This window comes from Prunus mume, linkage group LG2 (assembly GCF_029339155.1).
Source record: "Prunus mume cultivar Tortuosa linkage group LG2, ASM2933915v1, whole genome shotgun sequence".
Taxonomy (NCBI): Eukaryota; Viridiplantae; Streptophyta; class Magnoliopsida; order Rosales; family Rosaceae; genus Prunus; species Prunus mume.
Window position 1 is genome coordinate 28187193 of NC_142699.1, and position 13726 is coordinate 28200918.

A 13726-nucleotide genomic window follows, 5' to 3' on the forward strand; every position below is an offset into this window, starting at 1 on the left:
CAAAAGCAGCATACGCTCAAAAAGCTTTTCTTTTTTTCTTTTTTTTTTCTTTCAATAAAGATCTTTTATCTTCTTCTTTACATGGAGAAGTCAAATCCGTGTACAGTAACAGTGAGACCAAGAAGACAAGGGAAAAAAAAACACAGAACCGACACCTTCCATGCTTGCAGTGTTGACAAAACTGTAGCCTCTAGGCAAGAAAGAGGGAAGCAAGAGGCAATCTTTTTTCAAAAAGTGCTTCTTCATAGTCAAAGGTTGAGGCATCTGCCAGAGAAACTTGCGCGACTGTTCTCCCCAAATTTTCCATACAATGCCAACCTTTTGTTCACATCAAGATCACGATCACCTAACGTTTTAATTAGAAATGTAAAAGCCAAAAGCTACAAGCCTCTATATTTCATAGTAACGGCCAAATCTATGTGCATTTTGTCAACCAATCGTTCAAACAATTGGTGACTGTGTTGTATTTCATTGGCTTTTATTTTTAGAAGATTTTGCAGTTTAATTTGCACCTAATTTTACAGCATTTATTTTTAATGAAGTCCAAGCAGCATTTATTGCATTTGACGGATTGATTGGAAATATACCAACTTCCAACTTTCAAGCCCAGGGTGCACTCAACTCATCATGTACCTCGACATCACAAATCTGGAAGGGAGAGTTTTCATATTTTGAAGGAAAATTAAATGTTGGTTACCTATGCATCAAACTTGTATTTGTGTAGGGAGAGATACATAGATTCCAAGAGTGATTCTTTTCAACTCACAATATCACACCGTATCTAGTCATTTCGAAAACATTGTATTTAGTATTTTCATGATTTTTTGAAAGAAAATGCAATTATATTGTCAAATTCAAATCCACTTTAAAAATCCTTTCGTTCTCACGGTTCTAATAATTTTATTTATTTCAGCATTCAAGATTATTTGCTTTTAACACGAAATATATTAACAGTAAAAGTTGAATATTGAGAAAGGCAATAAACTTATTACATGTTTTCATCTACACGACGAAAAAGTGGGTGGTAAGTTTTCCTCAATGTGGAAAACAAAAATTCACTATATGTATTCGTTTGTTTCTCATATCATCCAATCGTTGTGAACCAATAATATCACTTCTTATTTCTCACGATCAAGGAGCTCATGTTGTTGTGCACTAAAATGTGTCAACTTGGAAGTTCTAGCCTGGTCTCGAAGGTTGCTGGCCTAGATTTGACCATCAAACAGTGTTGTACAACGTACGAATTAAACACATTACAAATACACAGTTGAACAGTTCATTTCCTACCTAAAAGCCTTATTAAGCGATCAAATGGTTGGCATACATGGTAGTTGGCAATTATTGGACCGTTGATGAAGCATACCTAAATTATATTTTACAATTCAAATAAATAAAAATAAAAGTGCCCCCAATATATTGTGATATTTCAATAAATGTACATTGTACAAATTAAAAAGTAAAATAAAACTGGCAAAAATAATTGAAATGAGTCACACATCAGTCAAAAGCACATGAGATGGCAATAGCTGTTGATAAAAGCAGTTTTTCTTGGAGAATGAGTAATAGACGTCAGGAGATGTGAAAAATCCTTAATGTTTTCAGCAAGAAGTGTACCTTGCTTGTCTGTTGACTCAGTCTTCAGTCTCTTCTCTTCTGTTCAAATCAAATGGTTTCATAAATTTATTTGTCACAATTTACTTCATCCCGTAGGGTATGAATTTTACAAAGGCTTAATTATGTACATACCTCGTGTACTTTCAAACTTATCTCAGATTATCACTTGTGTTTGCAAACGTCTCAAAATACCCCTCAAATCTTTTAAAAACCGTTTCACGTTACCCGTTCCGTCAGTTTTTTGACGTTCCGTTCTAACGTTGGGCCCCACTTCTTTCTTTCTTCTTTTTTTCTCCTCCTTCCCTCCATATTCGAGAACAGCAGCCCCTCCCCAACCGGCAGATTTTCAATCGCTTATTTACACTCCAAAACTCAGAAATTTCTCCTAACCAACACAACTAGCAGCAAGAACAGCTCGAGAGGTTGAAAAACCATACATGTATCGAAGCAAATGGTGCTCGAAATCGTCCGAACGAGCGATGAATATTTTGGGTAAAAACTAGCCAATTTCTTGCTTGTTCCGCAATCCAGACAACGGTTGGCAACGGTGAGATGTAAGGTGGTAGAGGACAACGTCTGGTTCTTTTGATACCATGTCGTCGCTTGGGGTGGCGGAGGAGGAGATGAAGGCCCAAAAATTGTTCGAATGAACAGTAACAAAGTGGAGGGCTGTTGTTCTCGAATGGGAAGGGGTTGTTCTCGAAGTAACAAAAACTTAACGAAACATCAAAAACTACGGAACAGGTAACATAAGACGGTTTTAAAAGATTGGGGGTACTTTGAGACGTTTGCAAACACATGTGATAATCTGAGATAAGTTTGAAAGCACAAGGGGCATGTATATAATTAAGCATTATACAAATAATTTATTGTTTAACTCGCATACATTTTTAGCAATTAAAAAAAAACAACAATGGCTTAAGGTGTTTTAATACTACTTGTTCAAGCAAATAGGCATGTCATCATATGATCAAATGGATGTCCCTCTGTCCAGTTGTATTAAACTTATTTTAATAGTTCTAGAAGGATCGATTATTTTGGTATCTTCTCTTTGTTATTAGAACTACATGTAGTAGGATGTAGGAATTGTTCGCATCCCATTTCTCATAAATTAGATTAATTTAGAAATTATTGATTGTATTAAAAATAGAAACTATATATGTAGGAATTAAATTTTTTTTGGTACAGGAATTAGTAAGAAGTTAAAAACCGTTTTTTGGTCGAAAGAAGCTAAAAAGCTAGGGATAGAAAAACGTACGTAAAACGTTGAAATTTGGTGATACATTTTTCTTCCTTATACTTCTTCGTTCGGCTTTTACTTCTACTCTTGTCCTACACAAAGAAGAAGAAAAAGAAACATTGTCCTGTGGGTTTTGTTAGGGGAGAAAAAGAAAAGGAAGAAGAAGAAGAAAATTGGTAAATTAACTTGGTGTATGATATATGACATATGAGTTTTCTATCACATGGGTGTAATCACGTGACTGCACGAGGCTCTGTAGTTTTTTCTTACATTTCCACACAAAGGCATTTACTCAAATACAAAAACAAAAACAAAAACAAAACAAAAGATTAAACCCTATGTTGTGCACGTGTCAACACGTGCTTTGGAACCGTCCAATCAAAAAATAGACAAAATTAAGCATCTTCTGGTGTGAAAATCTTGGTGTAGTTTTATTTGAATATTTATTTATTTTGGATGAACTTGAACTGCATATATAAACAGAGCAGGCTTAAATTAATTATTGAAATAGATTGACTGACTTTGTTAATTACAATAGTACATCTCTCAGCAGCATAATCCTGGTCAAATGTTGACAAGATTCATTCAGCATGTTCCTTCTCCAGTGAAAACTTATATTTATATGTTTACTTTGTATTTTTTTTTATTTTTTTGGGATGAATTGCGTAGACTTGAATTGTTGAACTGATTGATTAACTTTGTTAATTACAATATCTAGGAGATTCTTCTTGGTTATTTGTAATTAACTAACAATCATCTAGTGTAATAAGAGGGGCTTTGACTAATTATAGTCTAGAGTTCTGATTTTGGTGAGCAAATTTGTTGAGTCGGAGTCAAGCATGTTGTCTTCCCATTATAATTCTTAGTTTTATCAATAAAGTTTCTCTCGTTTCATTGAAGTTCTCTAAAATAATAATAATAAGAGAGGCTTTGACTAATCATAGTATAGACTTCTGATTTTGGTGAGCAAATTTGTATGTATATGAATTACCAAAACAACTACTTTTATAGTATAATTAGTATGCATTGAAATAATAATTGGAGTTTTCAAAAATGAACTCATATGATTAACAGAATGAGGTTCATTAATTATTCACAAGCTTATTCTACAAAAACCAATTATTGAGAGGGAAAGGGGTATGCAAAGAGATAGATAACTGTGACATTGTTTTGTTCGTTTTCTGTTGGTAGTTGGCGCCACAATCCCTGTCTTCGTATAATTTTTGTGGGTCAATGAATGTTGTTTTTGTATCCTAAGTCTTGGGTAGATCTGAGTTCAGCCCAATTTTAACACTTGGGTATCCTGGAAACGAAGCCCAAAATAAAGCCCAGATCCACAACTATAGAAAATCACAATGGACTTTAGCTTCCAATGTTGGGGTAATAAGCTGCAGATTCCATAGTGGGGCAAAATAGCAACAGTGAAACTTACATATATTGGGTTGATATAATAGTTGTGTTTACAACACTTGTCTAGTGATTAGGTTGAGTGTTGTGTACTCGTTAACAAGATCTAGCACAATGGAGAATAATTTTGATTTGCAAACCAATGATTTCAGGTTCTAAACCTAAATTGCCAGTTTTTCTTTCTAGATGCCTAAGTGAAGGGAAAATTGGGTGCAGGGATTTCTAAAATCCCATAAAGCTATGAAAGAACAAATCATATAGTCTATGCATATCATATATGAAATCAAATAAAGCGGAAATAAGAAAATAGCTAGAGATTCATACTAGTCTCTACTTAGGTCCCAATCTTAATAGGTCTATGAAAGTTTGCACCATTGACACCAATATCCCATAAAGAGAAGGTAGAAAGTGAGCTTACCTTTGGAATGTATCTTGAATCCCAAAATGGTATTCAAGTAGAGGGAGTTGTCCCTTAATTGTTGATTCTCCACATTGGTCTCCAAATAGGCACAAAAGAGGTTATGCCTCCCCAAAGTATCTTCACCAAGGTAGAATGAGAATGAGATAATAAGGAACCAAGAGAAGAAAATGGGTGCTAGCCTTTTCTTCTCTATGGTGGCCGGCCAAGCGAGACTAGGGAGGATGCTTGATGTCTTCCTCTCTTCCTAAATGCCTAACTTGAAACCCTAAGGAGGTTTGATGCTATGTATATAAATATATAGAGACATTTTGTAACACATGTGTGATGTCTTTTTGGCCCTACTTTGGTCATTAATCCTAGAGCAAATGGGCAAGAGCACGGGCTTAAACTTTAAAATTAATTTTATGATTTAAACTTTATAGAAATTCCCATAAAAATGGCAGGAGGAAAATTTGATGATGCTGGGTACGTGTCTTGTAGCAATGGAAAACAAACCCAGGCAACAGCATGGGTTGGTTCTAAATATGTCTTACTCAGGATGCTTTGTGAGTCATCTTCTTGTAACGGTGAACTTGCTCTTAATGTGTCATATTTTGCACTTAATGTGTCATATTTTGCCTAAATCCATAAGGTCCTATTCTTATAAATATTTAAGTTATATAGGACCAAAATTAAATTCCATAACTTTAATTAATTCATTTAAGCGAATCTAATTTGTTTGATTTGATGATTTAATCATTATCTTGTCTAACAAATATTGGTCATAGTCAAGCATTGGTCCTAGACTGCTTTCTATTCTTATCTTTATTCATTGACTTCTAACATTAAGACCGGATTAAGTCGGCCAGTTCGATCCAATTCATTGTTGAAATTCAAAAAAATAAAAGAAAAAATCGAACTAAACTACGTAAGCCGGTCCTGTTCGGTCAGTTTGGTTAGGTTTTCGTTATAAATGCCCTTCTAATAAAAGGTGTACACTCCTAAATACACAAAAAAAAAGGAGTGTACGGACCACAATTATTATGCCTACTAGACTGGATTTTGTCATTTGCCTATTGGGCCCTCATAAGTTATGATTGATTTTGCCATCCAATTACCCCAACCCTAAATGTCCCAAACATTCTATTCTTACATTTTCTTTTTCTGATGGAAAAGCAAAATCAAAACCAGTCAGATACAAAAGACTTTAGTACTATATATGTAGCTTTAATAACATAATTTCTCTCTCTCTTTTCCTAACAGTGCACACTCACTCAGTACCATATACGTTGTCCAAGTGCTGATCATAATCTGAGTGGAAACAACAGTAAAGCTAGATGAAGAATTCGTCAAAAGCAAACACCTAGAGATATTCTACAAATGCTTTTTTCTTTCGAGTAATAAAATTTCTCCCGTGAGCTGCGTGCGGTTCACAAAAAGAAATATGAAAAAGATGCGAAGGGATTTGCATAATTTTCCTGCTGCAAAGTCACATTTTAATTAAACCTCTGTTTTTTTTTCTTCTGGTCATAAGTGTAGGATATTAAATACACAGACAATTTGGCAGGCGAATAGCCACACAAACAGACAAACAAAAAGCCTCAAGCGAATTCAGAGACATCACGATTGAAATCTAAAATTGCATGCTGATGAATTGAAAACGAAGGGCGGATGGCTTCTGTCTTTTTGTGCCAACGTGTGCAGTCACAAGCGTTGTGTGTCTTCAGTGTTGCTTCGAGAGCACGACATAATATTTAAATGGCCATCGGACCGATAAGATGCTTTTCTTTGCATGGCTAATTAACCTAGCTATTTGGTCCTCTTCTTCTCGCTACCCTTAATGGAATTTGGACAGAAATTCTGATGCTACACTGAGAAAGCATCAAATCCAAAACGCAAAAATAGGAATTTGGAGAACTTTGCATTGAATTCAATGTTTGGCAAAGCACCAGCGCCAATATTTAATATGAATGGCAAATCTAATCCCGGCCAACAAATCTAAACCCCCAAAAATCAAATATTGACTCAATCCTTTTTAACTAATGAAACTATACCAAAAGAATGTAGAAAATTAAAATTATGACTTATTTGGAAATGCATAAGCACTCCTATTCATAACTACTTTTTTAGAGGCGCTTCTATTAGAAGAATGTCAAAAAAATTATTTAAACTACAAGTGAGCAATTGGAAGTGATTTGGAGAAGCATTGAGAAGTGATTCCTAAAGAAGCACATGCCTCTTTAAAAAATGCTTTGTGGTCCATAAACACTTATAAGTTTTTCTATCAAACTCTATTAGAAGTGTTTTTTATTTTCAAAGAATTCCCAAACATACCCTTAATTTACATCATGTACATCGTTTCTTTATAGGGATATTGTTGCTTGCACACCCAAAAAAAAGCCACTTGCATTGCATAAATGCACGGAGAAGTACATCAAACTATCATATCCTTGCATGAATTCTTTTTTTAGTGCCTTTAGTGGACATTTCTAAATAATAAGCTCTAGTTGTGGTGGAACATGACAAAATGATACTCAAGTTGGACCTAAGTCAAATACCTCACCATTACATCACCATACTCATTTACCAAGTGTTTCATATGTGTGATATATTGAAGCACCCATAGGGTAGTCCTAGAGCGGTGTAAGTGGCGCCACCGCATAGGGCCCCCAATTTTTGAGGGCCCTCGAATTTTGTTTTCTTTGTATTATACATTATTAATATTATAACGATTGTATATATACTCTAACGTGCTACATATTGACAGAAAAGCATTTGTAACGGGGCTAGCTTTCTAGCTCGTGTGGCCCGGCTTTGAGTCTCATTGAAGCCATATATTTTTCTTAAAATTTGATTTTTGATTTTCATTACATGCTAATTTATGATGAATTTTAGTCATAAAAAAAAATTATTTTTATGACATTAGGTTATGAATTTTTTTAAAAAGTAATTTCTTATTTAAGTTTCGCACACGGCTCTCTCTACTTTTCTTTTGGGATGTATACCGACCTATATTTCCCCTTTGCCCTTTCTTGTCCTAATCGCATTATTAAGGTTTTGATGAATGAAACAACCACAAACAAAACCAAAAGTTTGAGAAAACGAAAAAGGACTCCTTGACCCTAAAGCCATCACCTTGACCATCCGGATACATTGGATTCATTGCTAATATATGCATGGTCATTGTGGAAGCTTCCGTCAACACGTGGGAACAATTTCTCAGCCAGAATGTTTGACACGTGGCTATTTGTGGCCCCTCCTTAAATTTCATAATAATAGTCTACATGTGCCTTTTTGAATTCGTATAAAATGCTGTTGCCCAACACTTAGTTTGGCCATGCAAAACTACATCATATATGGACTCCAGAGGAAAGGTCATGGAAGAGAAGGAAGGCGGAGAGGTTCGATACCGGGGCGTGCGGAAGCGGCCGTGGGGCAAGTATGCAGCGGAGATTCGCGACTCGAACAGGCATGGCGCCCGGGTTTGGCTTGGGACTTTTAACACGGCTGAAGAGGCAGCTAGAGCTTATGATCGAGCTGCTTATGCCATGAGGGGTGGCTTGGCTATTTTGAATTTTCCTACTGAGTACCCAGCAAGTGGTGGCTCTTCCTCTTCATCGTCTTCGGCTAATTTTTCATCTTCAGTGGCTGGGACTATCCAGGAGAGAGGTCGTGGGGAGCATGGAAATGAAGTTCTTGAGTTAGAGTACTTGGATGATAAGTTGCTAGAGGAACTGCTTGATTGTGATCACCAAAAGAAGAACAAAAAATAGTGAGGTTGGTATCCCTTTTTGGCGTAATAAGCAGCTATCCACCGTCTATTTCTGCAAGGCACATCGCAAGGCCAATGATGCTCTTATCTTTTTCTTGTTGATATGTAACTAGATTCTGATCATCACCTTTTGCATGCGTTTGTTTTTTCAATGAAGAATCTAGCAAAAGTGTTGTGTGTTGTTAAGCTTTTTAAGATATGGTAATTTTCATTGTACAAAAGTATGATATGCGCACAACGCAGAAAATACATTGTGAGTAGTTGTATGTATGCACCTTTAATTTTCAGGGGTTGGTAATTTTTGACACTGACTCCAATTTAATAAGAAGTTGAGGATGATTACTGGATTTGACACAATTCACTAATACGCATAATAGAGATATATCAAGTTATTGACTCTGCTTTACTTGTTTTGTATGATGAAAAGTAATGATTTGCTCATTTGCTTTTATACATCACATTATAAGTCTCATAAAATAGGATTACTTTCATGGTTTTTTCTAGATTGACTTTATGAAATGTTTAGCTTTAGACTTTTAGTTCACAATTTACGAAATTCAACTTGAATATGACACATAAATGAGTTAAGTTACGTACTATCGAACTATGTACAATGATAATTACATAAATCATGAAAAGGTTGACAAGTATTCGACATGAGTTTTTGAAGAATGTTAAAGTTTCACCCATGGACGGAACTACACTATGGCTAGAGTAGGCTCTAGCCTAGTGCAAAGGTTTGGAAAAAAGAAATTTAATACTAACTTTTAGGCACTACACATCATTTTACAAAAATTAACCCAATCCATCCAAGCAAAAATTAGCATGTCCTATCCAAACAGATTCCATCACAAAACCAATACAGTTAGAGTAATGTTCTCTTACCAAATTTGTAATATATACACTCATTTTAACTAGGGTAGTACCTACAAATATGAAGGCACCTACCTATTATATCTTTCAAGGAGTATGTATGTAATTAAGTGTCTAAAATTAAAATTTACAATTATAACAAGGTTCAACAATTGTTAATTAAGTTATAATAGTCAATTTTTTGAATTTGTGGCTGAAAATGTTATATAAGTTATAACAAGGTTCAACAATTGTTAATTATATAATAGTCCACTTTAGTGATCTCGAGGCGCACCACAAATATACATATATTTATAAAAACCCAGAAAACGTAGCCGCCAGTCCTTTCATTTGGAATGTGGCCAACTTTATTTTTCACTGCATAATGTCTTTTTATTTTGTCGCAATCAAGCGAAAAAGTACAATTAATTAAGAAAAAAGTAACAAAAATACAAAAAGAAAAGGCAAAGTTGAAAGATTCCAAGCAAAGAAATGTAGGGTGTGGTCAAAAGCTACACACTAATTCTTGGGTTTTACCAGAAAAGCTACAGATTGGCGCTTGCACAGCAGTCTGTTGTTTCTGTTAGGCGTTTTTTTCGGTTGCAAAATTCCATGTTAGGCCTCACCAAGTTTCGGAGGCCATGACTTGTGCTGGGGTTTAAGAGCACTTGTGAATTGAACTGGTTGCAAGCTAGTATTGGGCTCAGTTATTGAATACATAAAGACCTCAACTGAGGCCTGCTACCTGGTCTCTGTTTTGTTGAAAAAGTTGTGCCTTCAAAATTTCAAATGTCATGAACCGCAGTTGTTTTTTATTTTTTTATTTTTAATACAAGTGATAGTCTAAATTATAAGAGGACAAGAGTTTCTCACCTACGAATTATTAAGTAGTTATGAGGGTTAGATTTTGAGACCATTGGTCTGCAAGTTATGACTCTTTTCCCATAGCTAGACTCCATTTGCGTTGTTGAATGAAAAATAATAATAATAATTTGCTCGAGCCATCCTGAAGACGAGTTTTGGTTAAAGGTGGACTTCAAACTCAAAGGCTACAAATCTAATAACAGAGATATGGAAAACGAAATTTATTTCCTTCTTTGCAATTGTTCCTCTCATGTTAAACACAGAACATGCATGCTCATTCATTCTCTCTCCAATCTTGACCATTTTTCATTTGTTGGGCTTTTATTTGTGGTGGTGGTGTTATTCGAATTTGTTCTCTCCTGCTTGCCTGGACTTGTTTGTGTCAATTGTCAACTACTAATACTACGAATCCCTGCATTACTTTGACAAGTAAAGTACTTGTGTTCGGGACAAATTTGTCTGTCGTCAGCAGTGGTATGTATATATATTCTTAACCTTTATATCCTTGTCCAAATTGCTCTTCTAAATTAATCATTTCTTTCTTGGGTTGGGACTAATCCTGGTTTCATCTTAAATTCTTAATGGATGAGAAAAGAATTTCATGAAACAAAGATTCTCTGTTTGTGTTTGGAAACAAGGTTCTCTATTTTCCTGTTGCGTGATTCTAAAGTTTGTCAGTGGTACAATATGACTAAGCAAGTCCTTTATTGTCTCTTCTTCAATCTTTATTTTGCCTTTCACCAAGGAGACCAAAATATAATCTAGATAGTGATCCAAGTTTCTCCTTTTTTCAGGATTTTCAAAATACAAATTTATAAATAAACCCAATCCTAGACATGTATTTATAAAAAAACCCAAGCACTATTTAAATATAGAAACACACCCAAAATCAACCCCAAAGTCAACTTTTTGGGTGTGTTTATAAATGGGTTTTGAGTGTGTGTAATTATGGGTTTTGGGTGTGTTTATATGTTTAAATAGTGCTTGGGTTTTTTTATAATTTTAACTCTCATTTTGGGTTTTTTAGTGAAACTCCCTTTTTAAATTTGTTTTATCAAAGATTAACACCCCATTGGTAGTATTATAATTTTTGAAAGGATTCATTTTCCACAACAAAAAGAAATAAAAAATAAAATTATGAGTATTCTCTATTGAGAATGCCCTCAATATAACAAAAGTAAGAATTTCAGTATCGTCGTCATAGCCCATATTGCAATAGTGGTATTTATATTTCTAATATGAGAAGATATCTCAAATTATTTTTTTATGTTAAAAGCCGTCTCGAGTTTGAATCTCCTTTTCATGTTGATAATAACAACATATTATTAGAGATACCATACACATACATGTGCATATGTGTATATCATACCACGTCATGACTAAAACAAATTATGACATGAAAAAATGTGCTTGCTAAACCATGGTTGAACAACATATATTATTTTATAGAAGGGAAATGTGTTCAACTCACTAAACAACAAGGGAAGAAAAAGTTACACAAACACAAATCAATTTCACTTCCATTTGCTTTTCTCCTCTTGAGAATCAAGAAGGTCCTCCAACACCTGGTCATCCAAATACTCAATCTCAAAGACTTGCCGTCCTTGTCCAGTAGATGAACTTCCACCAGGAGCAGCAGCAGCAGCAGCAGAAGAAGAAGAAGACGATGAAGAAGAAGAAGAAGAAGAAGAAGAAGAAGAAGAAGAAGAAAATGATGATGAGAATCTAGGAGGATGAGGAGGAGAGCCCATAACTTGAGAATAATACTCATTTGGAAAGTTGAGTATGGCAAGATGACCCCTTAAATTAAAAGCAGCTCTGTCATAAGCCCTTGCAGCTTCTTCAGCCGTATCAAATGTACCAAGCCACAGACGAGCACCTTGCCTTGAAGGGTCTCTTATCTCAGAAGCAAACTTCCCCCATGGCCTCCTTCGGACTCCCCGATAACGCACTTCTTCGCTTCCCTTCTCTTCCATTCCTTGCTTCTGTAGATCCTTTCCTCTACGAGGGTCTTCCATATTTTCTAGCTTGATTCTTCGAATAATTTCAGGAGGTCGTTAATTTTGACAAGCCTTTCTGTTTTTGGTTTAAAATATGGTGGCATATAATGTATCTCATTGATGTATTTATAGGTGTTTGATTTTGGGACAAATGGGGTCATATCACATATGACTTATAGAATTACGTACTGTGATTGTGTGAGTCCACATGAACGTGGATTGACCAAGCGTAAATGGATGTTTCTTGGAAGGTTCTTCATCTTCATGTATATTAATTATTATCATCTAGGGCTATAATAGAGGTGCAAAAATTCGATTCTTCGACTCCTTCTATGATAAAATTCAAAAAGGGTTTGTAAATCTCTTTTCTTGATAGGCATTTTCTTTCAAATGGGCTTCGAATTCTATCTTTTTATGTTCATATTATGTGAGAATAATAGATTGTGTTGGTTGGTACTAGTTTTTTTCTTTCTTTCACTGAACCATTGAACTGTATTGTCACTTTACACAGAATATGTAGAGATTGATTCCCATATCACAAAGATTGGAGGAATTGGACCCATAGAATATGAATGCGTAAGTGATTTCATCCTAATAACTAAGAATATTACAAGCATGCATTAGCCATACAATTTTGGTTGAAGGCAAAAATAGGAAACTCAGAAAAAGCAAGATAAGGTCTCAAGGGGTATAATTTCCTGTTTGGTGGAAAAGTCGACTGCTATATATATATATTGTCCCCTTGCACTACTCCCTCGTAATATGCTTTGATCATTGTAGGGATTTCAGATATGAGATTTTTCAAATCATATCAAATTATTCAAATGTTATTTTGTTTGATATGAAGCATATAGAATATGAAAATATTTTTGCTCACTACTTTAACCCAATGTGTACTCTCACCATCATTCTCAACACTTAACATATCTTCATATACATAACCATAGTTAACTCTTTGCTTTGTATTTGTGGAACCATGGTTATGCCCATGTACACATGTCAAGTGTTGAGAAATGTGATGATGGTACACATTGGGTTAAAATAGTGAGCAAGAATGTTTCGTATAGAATAGCGTTCATGTGTTACCGACTCATTTTGGCTCACTCCACACTATTATTCTTTGATCAAAGTCATTCCATGATCATGGTTGCAAATATACACTCAAATCGAAAAGACATAAATTTCGACACAACGATATTTTAAATTACTCTAATGTATGTGGAGGGGAACAAACTTAGATACAAGGGAGCGAGTACACTGCCTTGGCCAATGGCCATAACCCACACCTGCTCAAGTTGAAAATCTTTAATTATTTGTGAATATTTTCATTATGTATCATAATGTGTTCATCTATTTATTTTATCACAATTAAAATTACTAAATGATTTTCATTTTGAATTTTTTTTTAGAAATGATCTTTCAATGAGTACCTAAAATTGAACGGTTCAAATCATATAATATATTATGGAGTGGACCTGGCAAATAATTAATGTAATTTTGTCAATCAATATGGTCATAAAATGTGATTCCTTTACCTTTATTTGTAAAACGTGCTACTATTTCCACTATTTATCCTA

The 13726-nt window shown here is 34.8% G+C and overlaps 2 protein-coding genes across 2 annotated transcripts; one reads left to right on the forward strand and one right to left on the reverse strand.

Moving 5' to 3' along the window:
• Window positions 1–7987: 7987 nt before the first annotated feature.
• Window positions 7988–8780, forward strand: LOC103324109 (ethylene-responsive transcription factor ERF095). The gene has a single exon (XM_008226146.3). It carries the CDS (start codon window positions 8018–8020, stop codon window positions 8432–8434), a length of 417 nt encoding a protein of 138 aa, XP_008224368.1. The 5' UTR covers window positions 7988–8017; the 3' UTR covers window positions 8435–8780.
• A 2790-nt stretch (window positions 8781–11570) lies between these two features.
• TDR1 (Integrase-type DNA-binding superfamily protein) lies at window positions 11571–12497 on the reverse strand. The gene has a single exon (XM_008226145.3). It carries the CDS (start codon window positions 12165–12167, stop codon window positions 11664–11666), a length of 504 nt encoding a protein of 167 aa, XP_008224367.2. The 5' UTR covers window positions 12168–12497; the 3' UTR covers window positions 11571–11663.
• Window positions 12498–13726: the final 1229 nt, after the last annotated feature.